The 23,782-nt window shown below is 47.1% G+C and overlaps 1 protein-coding gene across 1 annotated transcript in view; it reads left to right on the top strand.

Annotated features, from left to right (window-relative positions):
• The first annotated feature begins 4,674 nt into the window (after positions 1-4,674).
• LOC119376379 (hemicentin-1-like) overlaps positions 4,675-23,782 on the top strand; it is a 42,653-nt gene continuing 23,545 nt past the window's right edge. The window contains exon 1 of the mRNA XM_049411408.1: positions 4,675-5,128. Coding sequence (XP_049267365.1) covers positions 4,753-5,128 — 376 coding nt within the window. The 5' untranslated portion in view covers positions 4,675-4,752. The remainder of the gene's footprint in view (positions 5,129-23,782) is intronic.

Raw genomic sequence — 23,782 nt, forward strand, 5'->3', positions numbered from 1 at the left:
ACATTATATAAATTTATATATGGCCATATATAAAACATACAGGGTGTTCAAAATTAAGCGTTATGGCTTTCTGAGAAAGTGAGACAATAATTATCGCTGTCAAACGTCCTATTTACTAAGATTCGATAATGAACTTTTTAATGAATGAAGGAAGCGGGCATGTTTGCATTGAACAAGTGGAGGCAGTCGCGTTTTTACATAGTTCTATCGAAGAATTCTTCAAGCGTGTCTGTGCCCCGACATATCCCGCTGCAAAGTTTAATTACGGTTTGCATAATTATACATGCAAGACAGTGGGCACTGGCGCAAAGCTCCTCCCCGATGTGCCGCGGCATTTGCGTGCGGCGTTTAATCTGACGACGAGTCGAAGGTATAGGCAAAGATTATAAGGGTTACCCTTTTTCTACTGGTAGGCGCTAGCAAGCAATGACTACTCGTCACATCAGGGGGAAACATTGCGCCGATCCTCACCGTCTCGCATGCCTAATCATGCAAACCGCAATTAAACCTTGCAGCGGGATATCTCGGGGCACAGACTTGGTAGAAGAATTCATCCTAGTGGAACTGCGTAGAAACGCGACTGTCTCTAACTTTTCAATGCAAACATGCCCGATTGCTGCACTCACTAAAAGCTCAATATTCCATCTTAGTTAATTGCGCGGCTGAGCGCGATAATTGTTTCACCTTGTGTCACCCTGAATACATAACTGATCTGCGGTGCCCCGCCACGGTGGTCTAGTGGTTATGGCGCTCGACTGTGGACCCGAAGGTGGCGCGATCGAATCCCGGCTGCGGCAGCTGCATTTTCGATGAAGGCGAAAATGTTTGAGGCCTGTGTGCTTAGATTTAGGTGCACGTTAAAGAACCCCAGGTGGTAAAAATTTTCGTAGCCCTCCAGTACGGCGTCTTTCATGATCATATCGTGCTTTTGGGATGTTAAACCCCAGATATTATTATTAACTGATCTGCGAAGGTGGTTCTCACGTTCTTCCCAGTGCTGAATTGCAACAAAATCATAAAGATTAACTTACCTCGTATATGAGCCATATATGGCATTTTCGTAAGGGCTCTTCCAGCGACAACGTAAACAACTTGTTTGTTCAAGAGATTCACCTCTTCTACGACATAAATAACTTCGCTACTCAAAATGATGTATAGAGAAACCTGCAAAATCCCGCTATAGGCTTCACTTCCCGGCTTCCCTCACTCAGCGAAATCGGCGCATGTCTCTTGTATACGTGACAACGGGCGAAACAACCATTTCAGGGATTAAAACTTCGCTGATCCTTCGCGTGCCTCGGGCGATCACTGTAGTGAAACGTTCTGTGTTAAACTTTGAAGAATATTTGCTAAAGGAGATTGTGTTATATATAGTCTACCAGATGGCGTTCCCGTGAACGACGTCGCATTTTGAGCAATATTGAGAAACAGAACATAGCCAGCGCTCAGACACTCGTGCTAGCATTGAATCGCATTAGTCGAGAATCTTACTGCATGCGCTGGGGAACGAAAGAAGCGTTTTGGGCCAGCCATACGCGGAAAGTTTATGGCATGGAATTTCCCTTTGAATTCTTGAGCTAGGAAAGTCGCTGGTCTCGTAGAGACGTTGGCATCGAGCGACATTCCCCGTGTTAGGATTTCCAGCACCCGAAGCCTTTATCTGCTATGAATTAAGTGATAGAAACAAAAAAAATTGCCGCGCATCTGTTTGCTTCGCTGCAAATGTCGTCGACAGACGATAGTCTTCTGCCAGCCATACTACATGAGTCCTGGTCTCATCCGCGGCCACCCGTGATGCTGTTCCCAGGGCCACTGCCAGGTGGCAGCACCATACGTCGGCAGAGGTCTTTTTCGTGCATAGCGTCGCATTTTCAGCGCAGCCTAAGAAACACTGGGGTCTTTAGAATTACGTGTCCATGTATTATCTAGTAAAGGAACGCACCACCTAATACTTACGTATTGATGTTGCGCCTCAGATATGCGTAATATTTACTTTTTGATCGACAATGTTCAGAAGTATGAATGCAGCTACCAGTTCAAGATGGCTGGGCGTTCAGCAAGTGCTTAAACTTTAGCCAAGTGGCCGAATCGTGTGACAGACAGACAGACGGGACGAAATTTCTGCGTTCAAGTATCCCAAGAAAGACTATTGTATTTAAAAAAAGTATCAACAAGCAGAATGATGCTACGAGTGTCACTGTTTGTACTTGCCGTAACGCGCATCAATAACTGAACCTTTTCAATCTAACACGCCAAGGATGAGCAGGCGCCTTTGACAAAGCGCCTTGACGCATGGTATGCTTTGGCAGTATCTAGAGTATCTACAATAGCGTCGTAGATTACTAACTTGCATTTTATTGTTCGGCCAATGACTTGCTGTTGAACTTACTGACAGTAATTAGGACGGCATCCGAGGTAACACCGCCTTTAAGAGATATTCTGCGAGGTCTGCGTTCAGTGCATCTGCGTGTTGTGATTCAACTGAATATGATTTATTCTTGTTCAAAAGGGGTCATCACCTTTCGACACGTGGACTGCGCGGTTTTGAAGAAGTTGTATTTAAATCCCTCAGTAGAAAAAAAATCGGATACGCAGCATCACACCGTTGCTCCATTATTAATCGTGTTGTACCAGAACCATGCCCTTTCGCAGCTGGGAATCAATGAAAGAATGCTGGGGACTACAAGGACAATAATTTAAGTCGTTGTACTGGCAACGTTCGCGACTACGTTCCTTTAATCCCACAAACACCTGTTCTTTGTAGTGGGACACTCTATATTTTTTAAACATTATTCAGACGTTTGAAACCTTATTCAAAAGCAATTAATGAACCTTTGAATTAGGACGTCATCAGCCGCACGCTCACCTCGGCCGATAAGAAGAGTCAGTAATTAATGCAGCCCAGGTCATTTGTGTATCGTGCCAGTGTTGCTGGGAATTTCACGTCGTTAGCGCCAGCTGGTCAGAATTCCGGCCAGTGAGAAAGTCGTGAACTTGATAAAAAATGAATTTTGAGAATTTCTGAGAAAGCGACATCTGTTTAGGAGTCAAGCTGTATAATGGGGCGCCGTGGAATATAATCGATCGTCGCGGTGGAGTTCTCGGATATCTTTAACCCTTTCAGACGCTTTGTACACGACTGTATACACCGCGTGTTTTTCACAATTGCGTCGATTAGTGGCTAAGAGCACGATACAGTAAGGGTTGGATAAACTGAACCACCTGCGTCATAAATGTGCCTTCATTTAACTTACATTTGAAGTGTACTGTTACATATCAACACTTTGCTGAAGGTAATGCCATGTTCTACGAATCGTTCGACTCGCCGCTTTCCATGACCCACGTCCAAAGTATTATTTTTCTTTGCTCAAAACGAACATAACAGAAGACCAATGGGCACCATATTTCTAGCCTGAAATTTTATTCTGTTTATGGAAAAACAGAACGTGAATAACTTCAGGATAAACAGATATTTAATCCCAATTTAATTAAGTACAATTGCTGCAGGGTACATAAGTCAAGGTACTATGACATTATATTTGTTGCAAATCAATATCGAGTGACTTAAAATTACGCTGTCTAAATTTGACGCAACTACAGGCAGCTTTTCCAGGTGGCGTCTGAAGGGGTTAACCGAAGTTCTCTTATTCTGCCCGAATAGGGGTGGAAATGCGGCCACGGAGCAGTTCAAAATCAAACCCACCGCCTCCAACATAACAGAGCAATGTCATCACTAAATCTTAATTTACATGCCGTTAAGTCTCTGCAAACCAGTGGTCTTGCCCTTTCTCGAAGAAAGAAAAACCGACATATCACTCGACAAACCTGCCGCGTTCAAGAACGGTAACTTTTTTTTTCAATATGACTTAGCCGGCACTTATGGAAGTTCGTGGGATGAAGAACTCAGGTACCTTTAGAGCGTTAGAGCGAATGCTAACTCCTGCTCGTAGACTGGATTATTTTACTGTAACACCCGTGTTTGAAGTAAGCATGTATATTGTTGACCCCAGTTATCAACCGTCACCGTGGCCAGCCCAAGGGTTGCACGATTGATTACGTCACAGCTAATGGATAGCGAACACTAGCTGCAACGCTGCGATAAGAACTAGCCGAACGTCACTGCTTTCGTTCGCTGAAACTTTTAAGCATGGTCACACAGCTTCCCTTCGTAGGCATAGTGTTTCCTACTATATTTATAAGAGGGAAATGTGACGCTGCAATCTTGCAGCCACCATGGAAATGATGGGTAGTACATAGATTTGCCCAGTCTACGCGCTTGAGGCATAGAACGCACTTGTGGCTATGTTTATTGTCATGTTTTGACTTTTGTTTCTGACAAAAGAATGCCTCGTTGTGAACCTCGTGAGCTCATTTGAACTGGTCCGCCTAAAACATTCAGGGTGGTGAAGTGGGACCGCGGAACTGTTGCTGAACTTTGTCTTACGACAAGGCTGTTTTAGGCCACATGGAGCCCCACAGAGGCGAAAGAACGAAGCTTATGTAAATCTACGTACTACCCATGACTCCTATGCTGGCTGAATCGTCATGTGTTGCAGTTCCCTTAGACACTAGCGCCACATCTCCCTCTAGCGTATCATTAGGAAGCTCTATGTTCCTGGGTTCTTCGTAAAGAAAATGCAGGACGGGACGATTTCGCTTGTTTTTCCTACAGGACTGGGTCCGTCACCTCCTTCGCCATTGAGACTAAGCCTACTGGAAGGCGAACAGACGTCACTTCCTTGCCCCATCAACATGACGTCGATGGAACCGGTGTCTGTCGTCTGGTTCCGCGTAGCAGACGTGAAGTTCAACTTGTCCAGCTACCTACCCCAAAGTGGGGACAACCACATGGAACCAAAAAAGGTTTACGCGTTGGTGGCTCCAGAACCACCGTCGGTCACTGTGCTGGGAGCTAGTGTTGGACTAGTGGACGGTGCTCATTGGAAGCAGCCACCATGGACGGGCAGGGCGTTCTTTTCGCTGCTCAGCGACCCACCGGCTTTGCTCCTGAACCGGCTGAATCGATCCGATACTGGACAGTACGTCTGCAACGTGTCGTACCGTAGTGATAACGTAACCAACGCCGGTGCGACCGTAACCGAGGCAGCCGTCGAGCTGTTCATCGCAGGTGAGTTGCTTCATCGATGTACTGAATTTCACCTCTAGAAAGCTTCATTCCAGGAAGGAAGGAAGAAGAGAAGGCAGGGAGGTTAATCAGACACATCCCCAGTTGGCTACCCTACTCTGGCTGAATGAGAAAGGGGAGTGGAAAGATGAGAGAGAGATATGAGGGAAGGAAAGAAGCAAATGTTGAATAACGGTGCTGACGCGTATGTTATGGTGGCACTTTACAGTAATCAAAGGCATTAGCACATGCCCGTAATCCTTAAAAAGCACAAATGTGCTTTAACTGCCTCGTGATCCGACGAGCGATAGTTTGTGTTTGATTAAGGAGATTGAGTATTGGTAAAATGATCCAGTGACTGCTTGTGCACTTTTTTTTCGTCACTGTTCAGACCTCCCGAGAAAACGAAAATCACAGGATTCCTTATACATTCGCCTAAGACTACCCGAAAGACATTTTCTCATTGTTTTATTGTATATTGGTGTATTGATCCGTTAATTCCTCTAGGTTTATAATTATCAGAGCGAATGTCTCAAGGACAAGTGCGTCGGATATTAAGGAAGGAAGAAAATGTATGCATACACTCAAAACGCACACTAAGATAAAGAAAACACGTTGTATATGTCCAAGCTACGCGTCTACATTGTTCAAATTCATATCTGCTTGAGAGACAATAACTGTTGGGGTTTTATATCCCAGAACCACCATATGATTATGATGGACGCCGCAGTAGAGGCTCCGGAAATTTTCACCATCTAGTGTTCTTTGACGTGCACCTAAATCTAAGTACACGGCTTCTAGCATTTCGCCTCCATCGCAATGCAGCCTCCGTGGCCGGGATTCGATCCCGCGACCTTTGTGTCAGCAGTCGAGCGCCATGACCACTAGTCCACCACGACGGGTATGCTTGAGACATAAACACTGAGAGAAATTAAGTGAGGTCAACCAGATTATAGCATCATGTTTGCTGCCCTACTCTAGGGGGAGGGGGAAGGGGGTACAGAGATGAAAAGAAGAGCGGAGAGAAGAGCATGCGTGCGAGAACAAAGAAACAAACAACTGGAAGGTGCGGAGAAGGAGTACTATAACCTATCCAATAGGCCACAGCCACGCAAATAGTTCAAAGGCCTCAATAGATTTCCGGTGAGACGACAGTTCGGGTCGGCATCCTAGCGCCGACAGTTCCGACAGGGCTTGTCCTCAAGGCGGCCCAACACAGCCGCTAGTAGCAGTCTCTGCGCGCTGTAGCGAGGACACCGACAAATAATGTGTTGTATAGATCATTCACTGCCGCAGTGGTTGCAAGCAGCGCTGTCTTCCATACCGATTCGGAAGGCAAGAGATTTGGCGAAAGTGACACCAAGCCGCAGTTGGCAAAGCACCGTTTTCTCGAGTCGAGACAGTCCGGACGTGGGCCGAAGTCGACGAAAAGTGTCCTGTATATGTGCTTGAAAATCTATTGCACGAAGTACATTGATAACGTATAATACAGAGACGATCTGCTGCGAGTTCACTTTGGATGTATCACTTTTCTCTTGTGATGTTGATACTATGTGTACAGTTGCGCGCTTCCTAAAGCAACGGTAACCCCTTTTAAAGTACGAGTGCGGCGATGCTTCAAAATTGAATGTTCAAATATGTGAACTATCACTCGCCGACAGCCAGCACTGAATACCTTTTTTTTTAATGTTCTCAGGAAATGGTTTTCAAGAAATTCCTGTCCAATATATATTTTTGGGGTGAAAATGTCTTTATGCCTACTGGTCCCTGTCTTCTTATTCTGTTGCAAGTCTATGCCCGAGTGAAGTGTAGAGGGAGCTGTTTTTTGTACTGGATTATATTTCTGACAAACGCGGGTCCTCGCTTAAAGAAACTAATTAGCCTGAATACACGAACGTGCTTTCACTCAATCAAGAAACGCTGCAAGAGAAGAGAAACCGGCTTTTTCTCACCCTGTGGCACGAGAAAAAACATCTTAAACAGGCAACTTTGGTGCTTCAAATTTTTCGCCGTATTTATTTATTTATTAGGGAGTTCTTTTTGTCTCTGTGTGTGTGTGTATGTGTGTGTCCGGTATTTCGATGTACGCAAAGGCGTTTGCGAAATAGTGGTTTGACGGACAATGGTGTTGACATCTTCGGACGCTTTGTCCAACTATATTTGGAGTTGTGTTCATTTTTTTTCACTGGGTCTTCTTTAAGTAAATACAATTCAGAAACTGCTTGGTTCCGCAAAACAACCTCTTATTGTGCGAAATCACTCTCCAGCCGCGTCAGGCGATGCTTGACCACTGCTTAACAAGTCAGCTTTTTAGGTTGGGCCACGCGAATTTCGAGGGTTGACCAAGTCACTTTTTTTAGTGGTTTTGTACGTGGGTTAAATTGATTATCGAAATAGGTAAGGTTAATTTTGGGGCTGATTCAAGTCCATCTTAGGAGGGCGCCAAGGCAATGTACAGCACGCCCTAACAACGTAGGATTGGGCCAAGCCCATACCTTGCCGTGCCCGACTAGACTTATGAACGGTCAAAATAGGCCGACCTCATACCAAGGTCAAATTTCGAGTGGGCTGACGCCATGTCCCAGAGATGGTCAACGTACTAAACCATACATCAAGGAAAGAAGATTACTTCAAGGGCTCGGTTTTCTTTGTTAGACACAATATTAATGATAACTAAGAGACAATAATACCAATGGAAGTATAGAGGATGTTATTTGTAGTAAGTATGATATAAAGGTGAAGGAAGTAAATTGGACGAAAAGATAACTTGCTACCGGCAGCGACAGAACCTGCGACCTTCGAATAGCGCGTCCGATGCTCTGCCTATCTTTTCGTCCACTTTAATTTCTTCACGTTTATATCATAATTATTACAAGTAACATCCCCTATACTTTCCTTGGCATTATTGTCTGTTAGTTCTCTTTAAACCATGCATCGCTATTTGTATCCTGTAGGAAAACTGTCATATTGTGCATTGCTTGTGTAAAGTATGAGCCCGTAGATAAAACTGCGAGCACGAGTTAAAAATGAATACAGCATCGTTTCGAAAGTCGAGCACACTTTGATCATATCCAAGAACGCTTGATGATACTCGGGCTGTAACGTAGGCAAATCTTCAAACCGCGCAGCTCATTAGGTCGAACGCAAAGCCAACTTTCGTGGTTTATTACTTTGATGGCGGAGGGGGGGGGGGGGGGGGGGGGGGGGGGGGGGGGGGGGGAGTTCCGTCGAGGAGTATCTGATACTTAGCAAAATGAACCAGTGGGTAACAAAATAAACACGTGCAGCCTAGCCTCATGCTATGCGAAGTCGACTTCCTCGAGTGTATATAGATGGCGTGCGGCGAGCTCATTAGATGTCTAGCTCGTAGCAGAGGCTGAGAACTGCAAGAGTCGCCTTGGAAAGCACCTACAGCCGGGTTTCGCATGAAAAAGAAACTTCTCCACGGCCATTAAGCTTAAGGAAGTACCGACACGAGAGTCCGTACTTACGCGCATAATGCTGTACCTTCACATCTTTTGCGTCTGCGGTGACTGTGGTTTGCTTTGTATGCTTAGTTAAGGTTGTTATCTACTTGCGCCCTTGTTTGTCTGAAAGCTTAGAGACTCAGTTAAAGCAAAACGTAAAATCGCTCATGACCTCTTTGAGGTAGATTTATGGCGTACTTTATTTCGTGCCTAGACGGTGGGATCACTGTCTCTCGCTCTCTGAGTCTCAGGGTACACAATTAAGCATGCCATTTACAATGTCACTGCATTTTAAATAGTTCAGCTTTTTTCAAGCGTAGGTGCTTATGAGTTGCAGGTTTCGGTGGCAGCGTTGTCGTACTCAGAAAACCTGGCGCAGAATGCAACCCTCGAATGTGCGACGTGAAAAGCGTATTTGAATGATTGATGATCTCTACACCGCGGGCTTCTCGGCAATCAGCAGTTTCTAGTATGGCAACCTAAACTTTTATCGCGGTGACGTGTCATTTTGCGTTGCCACATTTCATTGTTGCCTGGATGTGAACGCGTGACCGTCGTTGTTGCATGTAGCTTGCGGCACTGCTAATCACGTGGATAAAGCTCCAATTCCCGGCATGGAGGAAGGAAAATTTTAGGAGGGAGCATTGCGCGATACGAAAGAAAAGCAGCAAGTCAGGCAAACACACGTCAAGCTTCGCTGGCCCCCATTTTGGCGGTAGGAAAAGAGCTGCTGAATTTTGTTTTTTATAATTAAATCACCTAAGCACCGTTCGCTGATCCCTTAAGGTCATCATGATCAATACTACAACCATCACTGTTCCTCTATTGGGTCAATAATCCATTAATTTATTCATGACCCTCTTGACGATGCGTTACACGCAGGGTTTGGAAGGCGGTTCACAAAAGATATACAATCAGCAAGAACGGTCAGCGTTCTGTAGTGTGTTGTTGGTTATCTCAAATGCAACCAGTTGCTGGTGACTGCTGCCAACCTTCTTCCTTTTTTTACCTTTATTTGCATTGTTTAGTAGGTCATCGCATTCTTCCGGTTTGTACACTGGTGCACTGAGGACAGCTTTATCAGTAAGGCCTTTCAGCTAATATTAATGATACCTAAGCTAATGCGCGTATGCACAGTTTAGTTCCACGTCGCGCACTTGGAGACTGAGGTGCCGACGGTATAAAAGGATTCGCGTAACGAACTTACGAAACCAAGCACGTCTAAGGCCACTCGCGCACACTCCACTCCAGTTTCCGGAACCTGATCCGCTTATCGTCCCCTGAAGTTCACCGCTCAATTAGTGCGACGCGGAGTGTATAGACACGTGACCTGGTTTCAAAGTTGCTTAGTTTGCGCTTATGGCATTTCATCGCACTCGAGATTTACTTACGCAACTTGCCACGCTGACGTCATCAATAAGTTCACTTGACAGCCAGAGCGTGGCGTGCGCCTATTGGACTGCTTTTCAGAGAATCCAGTTTTGTCGCTCCATCTCCTTGGTATCTCCCGCGTTCCGCGGTGGCATTTTGATACCAGGTGATATTATTAGTTTCTTTCTTAGTATCCTTTTCTTAGTAGCTTTTTGTTCTCTTATTATGACACTCTTATTATGTTCTCTTATTATTATTATCACGAGAACCAGTTGTAGCACAACAATAATAATTTGTGGCGATTTACGTTCCAAAACCACGACATGATTATGAGACATGCCGTACGGGAGGGCTTCGAGAATTTCTATCACCTGGGGTTGTTTAACGTGCACCTACATCTAAGCACGCGGGCCTCTGGCATTTTGCCTCCATGGAAATGCGGCCACCGTAACCAATTGTAGCACAATAATTCTCAATTTAATACTATTGAAAATTTCTGGGTAACTCATCCCCTGTGTGTGAAATATGTAACGGCCTTGCGGGCTTCAGTCACTGCCAATGAGCTGCAACCAAATGATGTAAAATGTTGTTTTAGTATGTTGTGGGTGCAGGTGCCTCTGTCAGGCGTTGCTCGCCTTTTGCCCCTGTACTTTTCTTGAAATTGTATTCAAACGCACTTGCACATGATTCATTCATTGTCGCATTCATTCATTCATTCATTCATTCATTCATTCATTCATTCATTTCTTACGCACAATCGATTTCTCAAATGTCGTGGTACAACTCGGTTGCTACCATAGCCAAAATTTACGAATGCTCCTGGCGTGGTAGCGATATTTCAAGATTCAAAACCTTCAGCCGTGTGGCATTCTTTTTTTTCGCCTAATTTTGGTTTCGGGGCTTGTATTGTTCTTTTTACAAAAGATGTCTTACACAAATTAATGTGGCTTCACTTGCTCTTTCGGCATCGGAATTCAAGGTGCGTATTTGTTTTCGCGTTTCTTGTCGACTGCTGCTGCACAAACAAGTGCTGCAGTATGTATGTATGTATGTATGTATGTATGTATGTATGTATGTATGTATGTATGTATGATGTATGTGTATGTATGTGTATGTATGTGTATGTATGTAGTATGTATGTATGTATGTATGTATGATTATGTTAAAGGGAATTGGATTGAGGGACTCGGTTCTTTGCAAGACGCAACCTAACGAAGCAATCAAAGCACGCAATGCGCTATCTGTAGGTTTAAGTTGTAGTGTAGTAAGTATTGGACAGGGGGGATGTGGATTTAAGTACGACAAGACAGCTTTCCGCCGATGAGAACTTTCGAAGGTGTGAGTTCGGTGCCCATAGGAAGCAAGTTGTTTTAATAGCTGAGCTCTTTACCTCCCCGCTGACCCATGACGGTTAAATAGAAATGATCATCATCATGAACAGGCACGCACTCTCTTCGTCCTCTTCTGATTCACTCCCAGAACACGTGCGCCTGCTTGTCCTGCAGTAACTCTGATAGGCATGAGAACAAGTACAGGGAGTGAGAGAAAGAGGGGGAGAAAAATGAAACGGAAATAAAGAGACACAGAAAAATTCTTCTTGAGGCGGGTTTCGAACCCATGTACCCACGATCCGAAGGCTAGCATCGTAACCACTTGGTTATCCAGGCACGCTAGCAGAGCATAGCATAGCCTTGTACAGTATAGTGTATAGTATAGTATAGTATAGTATAGTATAGTATAGTATAGTATAGTATAGTATAGTATAGTATAGTATAGTATAGTATAGTATCCTCCTCGTGCGCTGCTGCTTTCAGTGGTACTGGTGGCGCCACCAACGGCGAACGGTGGCGATAGGTGGATATACGCGGCTCATAGAAGCCGTGGGTAAAGCGCCTGTTACTCTCCGTTCTTCTATTCATGTTTCATTCTGGTTTGATATTTGTACTGCCGACGCTGCTCCACTAGACAACCATGCCGTCTGTTACGTCCATTGTTCTATATTATTTGTTTTAAAATGACAGGCCCGTTTTTATATGCGTGCGCGCGATGCACTGCGCACGTTTCTTACGTGCATGTGTCCAAGTTGTCTGCGTGATCTGTTAACACAGATGAAATAAAAATTGTTGCAGTACAAAACAGCATTCTTGTTTTATTGAACACCCCAAACAGTACAACAACGATGACTATTACGGCTGTATGCCTGCTTAAGAAACGCACAAAAGACACGAGTTTTTATCTTCGCCCAACACTCGTAGCACTCAACTGGGCCAAGAAAACCAAAATCTAACTTGCTGAACGTTTTAACAGCCGTCACACAGCTGCATAACAATGCGTGAAAGTACTTTAGCAAATGACGAACAAACATTCACACAGCGTTTTTTTTTGTTCACAGACCGCGTTAACATGTGAGAAAGTTCTAACTGCATTGCAATCACATATTTCGGAATATCTAATCACTTTCACCATTGAAGCCACAATACTCTAACACATGCGCTTTAAATTGAGGATGGCATTACTCAGACTTATATAGGAAATGCGCACGCGTGCAATGTATCTCGTATGCTAGATTCTCCTTTGGTACGTGCAGCTCAAAATAAAATGCGATTCTAGAAGTAATGTTCGTGGAGTAGCGAGCATATAGCAGGACAACTACTTACAGCTTCACTTACCTTTGCAAAAACGGTATTCCAATTGCAATTCAATATTAACCGACGCAACAACGATAACAACACGCTTGTTGCACACAGGCGTACCAGGTTGATGCTCGAGGCCAAGCGCGGTATTTTAAGTGTAGCACAATCGTGCGCGTACAGTACGCTAGAATATTCTGGCACAATGTCGTCAAGCTTGCAGTCACTTCAGCGGTTCCCACGATGTAGCACCAGTTGACGTCCTCGCGTCATCAAACTGCTACAACGCCGAGAACTACACACACAGCTGACTTGGAAAAACGCGGTCTTGCAGGAGGCCATCTTGTCCCGCAACCAACGGACAAAAGCACACAACTGACGCGTCTGAAACATTGCCGTTGATGAGAGATGGCAGCTGAACGAAATCAGGGCTCATCGTCCGACGTGTGGCCACCGCCTTAACACAATATTAACGTTGCAACGTTCAAGGAAGACGCGACGAAAGCGACGAGCCCAGCCGGTGTTGTCGGGTGCGCTACTGCATATAGGGAGCCTACATGAAAGGTCGTGACATGAACGACCGGTCATGTAGGCTCCCTAACTGCATAGTGCACAGCGCGCGCTCTCACGGCCACCGAAAGAAATAAAAGAAAGTGGAGAGAGGGGTCACCTAGGAGCATCGCGTATCGGTGGAAGCAAGAGGAAGTGTTGCGTCGTCGGTGTGGCGTATTGTCGAGAGATGGCGCTAGTTTGTTTTTGCGCAACGAAATCGCAAACTTCATTCAAAATGCATGGGATCCTATGGGGGGTTGGGAGAGGGTACAACCGCCTTAGCCGAGCGGTGGCGCCAACATACCGATGCACGAGGCGGATAGTATAGTATAGTATAGTATAGCAGGGAAAGGAGAGTGAGGGTGAGGAGGAGGGCAGAGAGCAAACGATAGCATAAAAAATAAGAGAAATAGAAAGAAAATGATAGAAAGACGAAGCAGGCGAGAAAGAGAGAAAACGAAAGGAAAGAAAGAGAAAGAGAGGGAGTGAGAGAGAGACAGAAATAAATAGAAATAAACAGGAAAAAAGACATAGCAAACACAGAGACAAGAGAGAAAAAGAGAGTAAAAAAAAGAAAGAGAAAACTAAAGAGAAAGAAAGTAGGCCGGAGGAGGGCAACACTTTTATTGGAAACCGATGAAAATGATTTCCTCCATTGCGGAAGGCGACGACGGTTAGTCGGCCAGGAGCGCCTGCTCTTTGGCGGCTTGGCGTATGACAGAGACCACCACCGCCTCTGCCCGCCTCGTGATCCAGACCTGCTCGTCTGGGTCGGAGCTGAGCAGTGTGGCCTCCCACGGCTGTACCGTGATAATTTTCAACCCCTGTGGGCTAGAGCTGTGCACGGGCCGTATTTCTGAGCCCGAGCCTGGCCCGGGCCCGCTGACTTTTTCGAAGGCCCGCCCGAGCCCGACGGCAAAGGGCTGTGAGCCCGCCCGGCCCGGACCTACTTACGAAAACATAATCCCGGGCCCGGCCCGACTTTTTGAAGGCTCGTTGCGAAAACAAAACATCGTTTTCCGGTAATTTGGCATTTTATTGAGCATATAAAATATGATCATACGACAGACGACGAACAGTCTCTATTACACAGATTACAAATTGTCGTCGAAAAACAGCAAGGAGTCCAACGCTTCCGGCTTCAACGAAGTGCGGCGCTTTTGCTATACAAGTAGACGGCCTCATGCCAGCAACAATGGAGTTCGCTCACCAAAGCCGTCACGTGTATGGGGCATGCCCATGCAAGCGTCAGCTTGCACGAAGGCGATCTACGTCTCCACGAAGGCAATCCACGAAGGCGATCTGCGGTCGCTCGTCGCTGTCGCGTGCATTTTCACTCATATGGGATTTGGCCTTAAATCTAACGCGAACAGTCGCGTGGCGCCGTCACTAGCTCAGGTGGTGTTACTTCTCTGTTTGTCAGAGTGCAAACAGAGGCAGTGCTTTACCTGCTCCCTTTTTGTGTAATGTAGCGAATGGAAAGGAAAGGCGGTAAAGGGTGGTCGCGGAAAAGGCGCTGTATGCGTGCTGGAAAACAATTCCCGCTCATTCTCTATATTTCGGGCTTGAGTCGGGCTTTGCGCCTGGCCCGAGCCCGGCCCGATAAAACTGCAAGTAGCCCGAGCCTGGCCCGGGCCCGAGGTGAAAATACGTCGGCCTGCCCGAGTCCGGCCCGTGGGCCGGGTCGGGCTCGGGCTTTCGGGCTACCCGGAGCCCGTGCGCACCTCTACTGTGGGCTACCATAGATACGTATACTGGGACAGCCCCATAGTATGTGAAAGAGGTCGGCCCGGGGGATTCAGCACAGCCTGCACTGAGGTGTAAATGTAGTTGGACTGTAGGATAGATGTAGGAACACAGAATCGGTGTCTACGTTCAGGCTTGGCGCCACTAGTGCAAAGCTGCCTTATTTTTTAGATGCGAAGTATCTTAAGGCGGAGCTCAATCCGGTGGTGGCGGTGGTGGTGGTGGTGGTGGTGTGCGGCGTGACCACCCTTACTGCGCATGCGCATAGCCTCTCCACACACCTCCTCTCCACTCCCCCTCACCATTTCTCATGTCCTCTAGCCCTCTCCCCTTCCCCTCTCAACTTTCCCTCTCCCATACCCCTCTCCACTCACCCTCTCCCATACCCCTCTCCACTTCCCCTCTCCCCTTCCCCTTTCCACTCTTCCTCTGAAACGCGGGCTCAGAGGAAGCTCGAACGCATGCGCGTCCCCTCCCCTTCTCTCTCCTCTCCTACGCTGCCCGCCTGTCGACCGCGTTCCCCGCTCGCCCTGTGAGAATTAACGGCCAGGCTAGATAGAAGATACGACGCGCGTAGCGTCCTTCGTCGCGTTCCACGACGCGAGGTCTGTAGCATGCCCAACGAACGCCAACGGAACGCGATCGTGCAAGTGCTCCGGCTTCGCATCGCCTCATGGTCCCCTTTAGCGGGAGATGGTGTAATTTTTTCGTCCACATCGATTCAGTTCTATCTTTGTCGTCATACTACACAGCTGCATGAAAGGCAACTTAGAGAAGGCATAGAAGAGCTGTGAGAAAGCAAGAGGAATAAAATTTTATTGTTCTAAACGGTATTGGCGTGCAAGTCCCGCTTCTACACTAAGTGGGGGGTCTCCTTACTCCAGAAGCTCTCTGGCCTTCGCTGCCTCATTAGCCCTGGCAGCGAGACGTCGTTGTTGGTCCAGGTCCTCTGAGATGAGCTTGGCCTCCCACGTGTCAAGGTCTTCGCTTTCTTGACTGGTGTTAGATGCACTCGGCGAAGGCGATGTGTCTGTGTCTATATGTGTACATTGCACGGGCACGCCGCGAGGATCAGGTATGCCAACGTGTCAGGTGCGCCGCAAATTGGACAGAGATATTCTAACGTCGCGTAAAATCTGTACATGAGTATACTTAGCATATAGATTTCTGCTTAGAACAAAGAGGTAACGATTTAAGAGATCCGTTTGCACTGCAGTGTGTATAGAATTATATTCAGAAAAACTTTCTTTCATCGTAGGACGCTACGAACACTTAGTAACAGTGTCCGTACAAGTAGAACACCTCGAGAACTGGTGATTGCAAGGCATCAGGGGAAAGAGTAAGGCTAGATCTTATCGAATACAGTCTCAGCGATTGCTCTAGCTAACATTTCGACTATCGGATAAATATTTTTTCATAGTTTGGCAGCAACAACTGATATCTATCGTCATTTCAATCTTCTCTATAATTAAAAAAACCCTTTAGTTCAATAGGCCCCAAAAATGTTCAAAAGGAGCGAAAGCGCAATATCATAGGTTAAGATTTCCAATTTTTGGCCATGTACAACTTTTATTCGTATTCACTGCAGATATGGTACAGCGCCCCGGCCAGAGAGCGCATACTGTCGTTGAATTATGCCGCCAGTTGGTTCTGTGCATAGAAGGCGTGCTCAGAGTGCGTCATATGCAATGCAGGACGCACTGATCATGCATGGGCAGTGCCTCAAGTTAATGCGGCGATGACGAGGCTTATAGGCTTAAAAACAGTTAGGGGTATACAGCATGCAATGCAGTGTCAATTAGAGCTGTGCACGGGCCGCATTTCCGAGTCCGAGTCCGGCCCGGGCCCGCTGACTTTGTCGAAGGCCCACCCGAGCCCGACGGCAAAGGGGTGGGAGCCCGCCCGGCCCGGCCCGACGTACGAAAACACAATCCCGGGCCCGGCCCGGCCCAGCCCGGCTTTTTGAAGGTTCGCCGCGAAAACAAAACATCGTTTTCCGGTAATTTGGCATTTTATTGAGCATATCAAATATGATCAAACGACACACGACGAACGGTCTCTATTACACAGATTACAAATTACAAGTAGACGGCCTCATGCCAGCAACAATGGAGTTCGCTCGCCAAAGCCGTCACGTGTATGGGGTATGCCCATGCAAGCTTGCATGAAGGCGATCTACGTCGGGTCACTCGTCGCTGTCGCGTGCATTTTCACTCATATAAGATTTGGCCTCAAATCTAACGCGAACAGTCGCGTGGCGCCGTCACTAGCTCAGGTGGTGTTACTTCTCTGTTCGTCGGAGTGCAACAGAGGCAGTGCTTTACCTGCTCCCCTTTTGTTTAAAGCAGCGAATGGAAAGGAAAAGCGGTAAAGGGCGGTCGCGGAAAAGGCGCTATTTGCGTGCTCGAAAACAATTCCCGCTCATTCTCTATATTTTGGGCTTGAGTCGGGCTTTGCGCCGGGCCCGAGCCCGGCCCGATAAAACTCCAAGTAGCCCGAGCCCGGCCCAGGCCCAGGCCCGAGGCGAAAATACGTCGGCCCGCCCGAGCCCGGCCCGCGGGCCGGGTCGGGCTCGGGCTTTCGGGCTACCCGGAGCCCGTGCATACCTCTAGTGTCAATATTCTATAACCACATAGCAACGCATAAAAATAGCAAGTGAGGAGATTTGGAAGGAAAATTATCGGAAATTTAAATTGACATTAGATGTTTGCAGCGAAGCTGTCCCCGTGCCGTCATCGTCGTCGCAGTAGTAGTAGTAATAGCAGCAATAGTAGTAGTAGTAAGCGCCACGCAGGTCACGTGACCAAAGGGGGTAATGAATAAAAAAATTCTTAAAACAAGCTGATGCACATGCTCAAAACGATTTTGATGATGATCATACTTTTCTACGAATAAATAAAACGAAATTATAATGGTGATGGTGCTCGCGAAAACATTGCCGAAACTTAGGAGCGAAATGTAATGCTTGATAAAAAAAGGGCGCGGCCTTGCTGTCCAACGGTTTTAACGGCGTGGAGCTGGCTAGGATTTATTTTGAAATTATATCCGTTTGATCATATTGCTCCTACTGTATATAATTGGTCAAAATTTGTGTGCTTAAAGAATTATTGTTACTGCAAAACCAAGTGCCTCACAATGCGTAATCATAACAATACACTTATAGCTATCAGCATAACTGGACGAGGAAAACTTTACTTAGATCCTGCAGGACGCGCTTAGCGCGTAGCGGGCGTCCCCCACGCAGGGACCGACAGGGGTTACATGGCGGCCGCTTCGAGGGCCTGTTGGAGAGCCCATTGCTGGTCGGCGAGAAGCAAGCTTCGGAGGGACTTGTCCCACTTGTCCGAGGTTGAGATGGGATAAGCGTTTCTACGCTCGCAGGGCATGTGGTGAAAGTGTCGCCTTGTATCTGCACGAGGGGCACGTGTCGCTGTGGTACACGTCGGTATAAAAAATTCCACAGCATATCCACGGGGTGAATGATGATGAGTGGGGCGAAGCCCTCGTACGGCAGGATCTTGGCGGCGGCGTCGCGCAGCTTCACGCCCAGTACATCATCAACGACGTGAGATCGGGCCGGTTTATACTAAAGGGTCGATGAGAGTCATGGCGACTTGCAGCTCACATTATTTTACATGTACGCTGTGAACTTTTATTGTTTAATCACGCACAGGAGAAATCTCACCAGGCACTACCTTGGAGGTAAACAATGGCTGCTAATGGGGAATGAGAGACTGAAGAAGTCGGCTTTTAGCTAACACTTACACTTCTACTTCTACTAACGTTTCCTACTGGAACATGCCAATGGCTGCTAATGGGGAACGAGAGACAGAAGAAGTCGGCTTTTAGCTAACGCGCACGCTGCGAATTTTTTGTTGTTCAACAACGCACAGGAGAAATCTCCCACCGGCACCACCTTGGAGGTCAAGATCTGGTACTAGCGTTAAGACTGGTTGCGCACTACGACGGGGACGAACGGGTGCCGCTTTAAGGAGCTTCGCCCCTAAAACAGTGAGACTGACGGGGTTGGGGTGCGTGTGCGTTTATAGTACGCGTACGGTTCGTGCCTGCGGCCTGTTAAGTTTCAGAGGTGGGGGCGGAAAGATGCGGCATCCCAGGTAGAATTGTTTTCTGATTTCGCTGTACGTAATAGGCGGATCCCGGTTGGCCTCTGGCTCGGCGAGATGGGGTTTCCCTGGGATTGCGCGGTCGATGAGCGCGCGCGCGCGTCGTCGTCGTGGGCAATCTCGTTGAGGTTGATCACCCGACCGAGATGGGCAGGGAACCAGATTACGGTGTGGAACTTGAGGGTACTCGCATCCGCACTGCGGGCGATGCGTAACGCTTGGTCGGAGACGACGCCGCGTTCTAAATCTTTGATGGCCGGTCTGGAGTCGCTGTAGATGACTTCCCGTTTGCTGTCGAGCCCAGGTAGGCCCATGGCTACTTGCTCCGCCACTTCAGGGTCTCGGGCGAGGGTCGTGGCGGAGATGGGGGATCCGCTGCGTTGATGAGACCACGGCGAAGGCTGGGTTGTTTTTTAGGCAGCGGTGTATTAATACTGACAAAATTGTACCTGCGCCGCCACCGGCACTGATGAGGCATAAGTCATTTCCTGAGGATATCCCTACTAAAGAGTCACGGTTACCCTTCCATAACATTCCCAATACCTTATGGTTCGCCTCGGTGGTACAGTGGTTACGGTGCTCGCCTGTCTACCCGAATGTCGCGTGTTCGATGCCGGCCACGGGGGTCGCTTTTCGATGGCGGTGAAAAACTAGAGGCCCGTGTACTGTGCAATGTCAGTTCACTGTCAGGGTAACCTTATGGTCGGACGTAACGTCAGCACTCACGTTAGAGCACACACGCCAGTATTATCGAAACGAAGTGCGCTTTACGGTGCGATGATGCGAATATCAGACGTGACGTTCGTTAGCGTATTCCTCTGAGGTCGAGCAACGCTTGAATATAGCTTGCTGAATGATAGGAATGAAACCGAAATGTTTATTAGACCGCTATAAAAGCAGAGCCAACATTGGCACCACAGACGTTAACCTGACACGACGCCTGTATCGTAAGAGTACACATGTAGGGTTTATTGCTTTGTTATAAAAAATTATATACCCAGCACTATAACGGTAATTGACGTTTCATTGACATTACGCCTGCATACGGTCTTTTTACAACGCAATTTGTAGACCTGGCGTCACTCTGCGGTAGGATATCTGACTGCCACGCAGAATGCTTGGTTCCGATTCCTGCTGGGATCCTAATTTTTATTTTTTGCATTCATCTGGTCTACGCCGCTGGTGTCGGCTTTTCTTAACGCTCTCGCATTTAAATTAACAATGACCGTTCTCGTCGTTCCTGGGTAGTTATAAACTGCCAGTCACCTGTGGTGCATACCCGTATACGGCGTCCCGCGGTAAGTGGTAACACGTGCCACACGTGTCAAAGGGAAAGTGGAGAGGGGAATTGAGAGGGTATGCGCATGCGCATTAAGGGTGGTCACGCTGCACACTACCACCACCGGATTGAACCCCGCCATAAGATACTTCGCATCTAATAAACATTTTACAGATGAACACTACAACACTCATTTATCTCTGTACTGTATATCCGAATGCACACAAATTAAAGAAGAGACAATCTTGAACATTTATGTCTGATCAGCGTCAGCATCAGAAGCGCGCACCACGACGCATAGCAAAGAGCCAAATCAATTTCTCTGGGAAGCCTTGCTCTTCCCTGTCATTACACTTGTTTAAATAGTGTTGGACAAGAACTGCAGTATGGCTATTGGAATCCTGTCGACAGCAAACCAAGGTTTTTTAGTAAAACATGCCGCTCAATAGCTTTTCTGAACGAGCGGCAACTCACTATTATATGATAACGTGTACAATAAGACCATCCTGACCGAGCACTCCTATTTGGCATTAAGTGAAGCTTTTCGGGACTTGCCTGAACAAAGAGAGCGGATCCTATCGGCACTGTCGCCGACAGGTGACTCTGCGAGCGTGTTGCGAATACGTCATGGAAGTGTTTTGCAAATACTAAACAATACCCACACTGTTAAGCCACTATATAACTCGGTACGATTTGATCTTTTCACGGCCTCTCCCAAAGAACTAATGCTGGTAAATACTGCTTATACGTAGTATCTTTTCCTATATACCTGTTTGATTTCATTGAGGCTAAGAGAAAAGGGCGAGCTGTAAACACGTTGAAGCATATGTATGCTGCTATATGCATCTCTCAGTGTGCATAGGTCTTGCTAAAGGGAATCCCAAGCACCACACACAAAAAAAAAACGGAAGAAAACTGAGACAGCGAAATAGGGATAGAAGGAAATGTAATAATAACAATTGTTGGGGTTTTACGCCGCAAAATCTCGATATGATGATGAGGGACGCCGTAGTGTAGGGCTCCGGAAATTTCGATCCCCTGGGGTTTTCTAACGTGCACCTAAATCTAAGTTTACGGGCCTCTAGCATATTCTCCTCTCCTGAAAATGCGGCCGCGATTCGACCCACGACCTTCGGGTCAGCAATCGAGCACCATAACAACTAGACCACCGTGGCGAGTACAGAAGCAACTGCGACGTGTTAAAGGGCCCCTAAACTACCTACGATATTTTTTTTTACATTTCAAGTAAACACGCGCATCGAGATCAGAATGCCGTCACGATCAAAAATAGCAAAAGCGGCAACGCTAGGCACTGCGGGAACGACACCAAGTCAGAAAACAATCCCGTGCTCCTCTTTGGGCTTTGACGTCACTCGGTCGATTAGGTGATGTCACCTGGAGCAGGCGCTGTCGAGTGTTCGAGCGTGAAGCTGTGTTTCTGCTAGCAGGTTGGCGCGCTCCCTGCTCTTCTTCCTCGCATGGCGAGGAGGAGCACTCGGAGAGGATGAGAGACGAGCTGACGATCGGAGCGTAGCGAAGGAAAGAGCGAAACGAGCAAGGGCCGCGCTTCTGTCATCAAACCCGCGTAAAACCCTTATTACTGCATGATTTCGAAAAAATCCTCGCGGCTACGGGTTCATTCTAGACTCGCGTATAACTGTAACACCACAACGGCATTTCGACCTCTGGATGGTCTAAGAGCCTCTGAAGTAAACCATCTTAGAGCACTATCTATTCAACAATGGGAGGGCGGTGTTTCTGTATTTTTAGCTTTATTCAGATCAAACTGCGAACGACTTATAGTGATATACACTCCAATATGCGAGAGCTGTCCCTGCACTCGAAAAAACTCTAGGCATTAGGAGCGCTGTTTGACTCCGTAATTCATGCGATAAAGCGTACTCATTGCACAACGCAACTGCAAAAACTCGCAGGTTCCCTTTTTTTTCCCTGAAGACGACTAGAAGCCGAAAGCGAAAGCCGTCTTCTTCTTTTAGTGCACAGCAGTTTAGGGGCCCGGCTTCTTGTCAATCCGTGCTGAACACTCTGGTCAACACAGGCCTAAAACAAATCTAGGAATGCTCACAATCCGGTTAAAGTGAACCAAACAAGGTCTAAAATATTATAATTAACAGAAATAACTAAGAAGTCATCGCAATAATAACTTAAGATCGCTAGGCGCATCGGAAACGTGCGGCTGACGTTTGTACGTGTAAGAGGGCGCCACCGCCTTGACAAGCGCGCGATTGCTTCTCCCACCGACGCCTCTCCGGCGCCTTCGTCGCTAAATCTGACGGGGGAAACAAGCTGGCGGAACTCGCTGCAGACGACACGTATCTCAACTGCAGTAACCGGCAGGAAGTCAATAAAGCGCAGCAAAACGTAGAGCGCACGTCGCACACCGAATTTGCTAATCTTCCTAACAAGATTCTACTTGTGTCGGGGAAACCCTACCTGCTTACCTCAAACACTGAACTCAAACCTTTCATGCTGAAGCGTGATGGCGGCGCTCACTCAACATCATGCTGAGTTTAGAACAAATTGTTCTAGCCGTCCCCTGAAGACTGCGGCTAGAGTTAAAGCAGACAAACCCCCGTATTCTCGAACACGCCTCCACTCGAATTTCGTCCTTCACTTGACCGAGTTCAGCACAGCACCGCTGCTCGACTGAAAATGACGCTGCGCTTTTCAAGAATCGCTGCATATTATCGCTGATATGGAGTGACTTCTGCCTAAAGACAGCGCTTCCATCGACTTTCTCAATTCAAGGTGTAGCGTTGAGCGAATGGACGTTCTAGAATACGAGGGTAATTTATGTTAGCTTGCCAGAGCATACTTCAGCGCTTGAGAGACGGTGCTGCTGGAGCCGAAGTCAGCTCGAGACACTGTAATCGTTATAGAACATAACCACAATTATCGTTCTGGAAAGTTTTGCGACTTTCTGAAAAAAATTCTTGCTTTTATTCAGATCACTAAAACCCAAAATTATGCGTTTCTTTATCTTGTTCGCAAACATAGCAAACCCTTTAGTTGAATATGCCTCCATCACAGTATAATCGGAGCGACGATGCCATATTTCGTGTTGAAATTCCCAGCAGCGCATTTCTCACTATATACTCTGCCTCTGTAGGGCCGCGCTAAAGGACCACGGATGTTTCATAAGGTGGATACCTCATCAAACGCGAAAATTGACCGTCGGCGTCAACACGAATGATGACGTCGCCACATGACGCAGTCTTGACGTTATAAGTCGCCCTTATTTGTGGCATTATCATGACGTCCCTACGACGTCACATAACGTGACGTTACATGATGACGTCATCACATGACATCTTCGCTACGTCAAGGGCAAGCCGATCACGGAGGCAGTGCAAAACCAGATGACGCGCAGAAAGCTCGCGATGCCTCCGATTTTGGAGGCAATGCAAAACCACGTTAGGTGCAGAAACCTATCGGAGTGCTGCGGGGAGGAAGAATACACTGAC

This window comes from Rhipicephalus sanguineus, unplaced genomic scaffold (genome assembly GCF_013339695.2).
Source record: "Rhipicephalus sanguineus isolate Rsan-2018 unplaced genomic scaffold, BIME_Rsan_1.4 Seq1183, whole genome shotgun sequence".
NCBI lineage: Eukaryota > Metazoa > Arthropoda > Arachnida > Ixodida > Ixodidae > Rhipicephalus > Rhipicephalus sanguineus.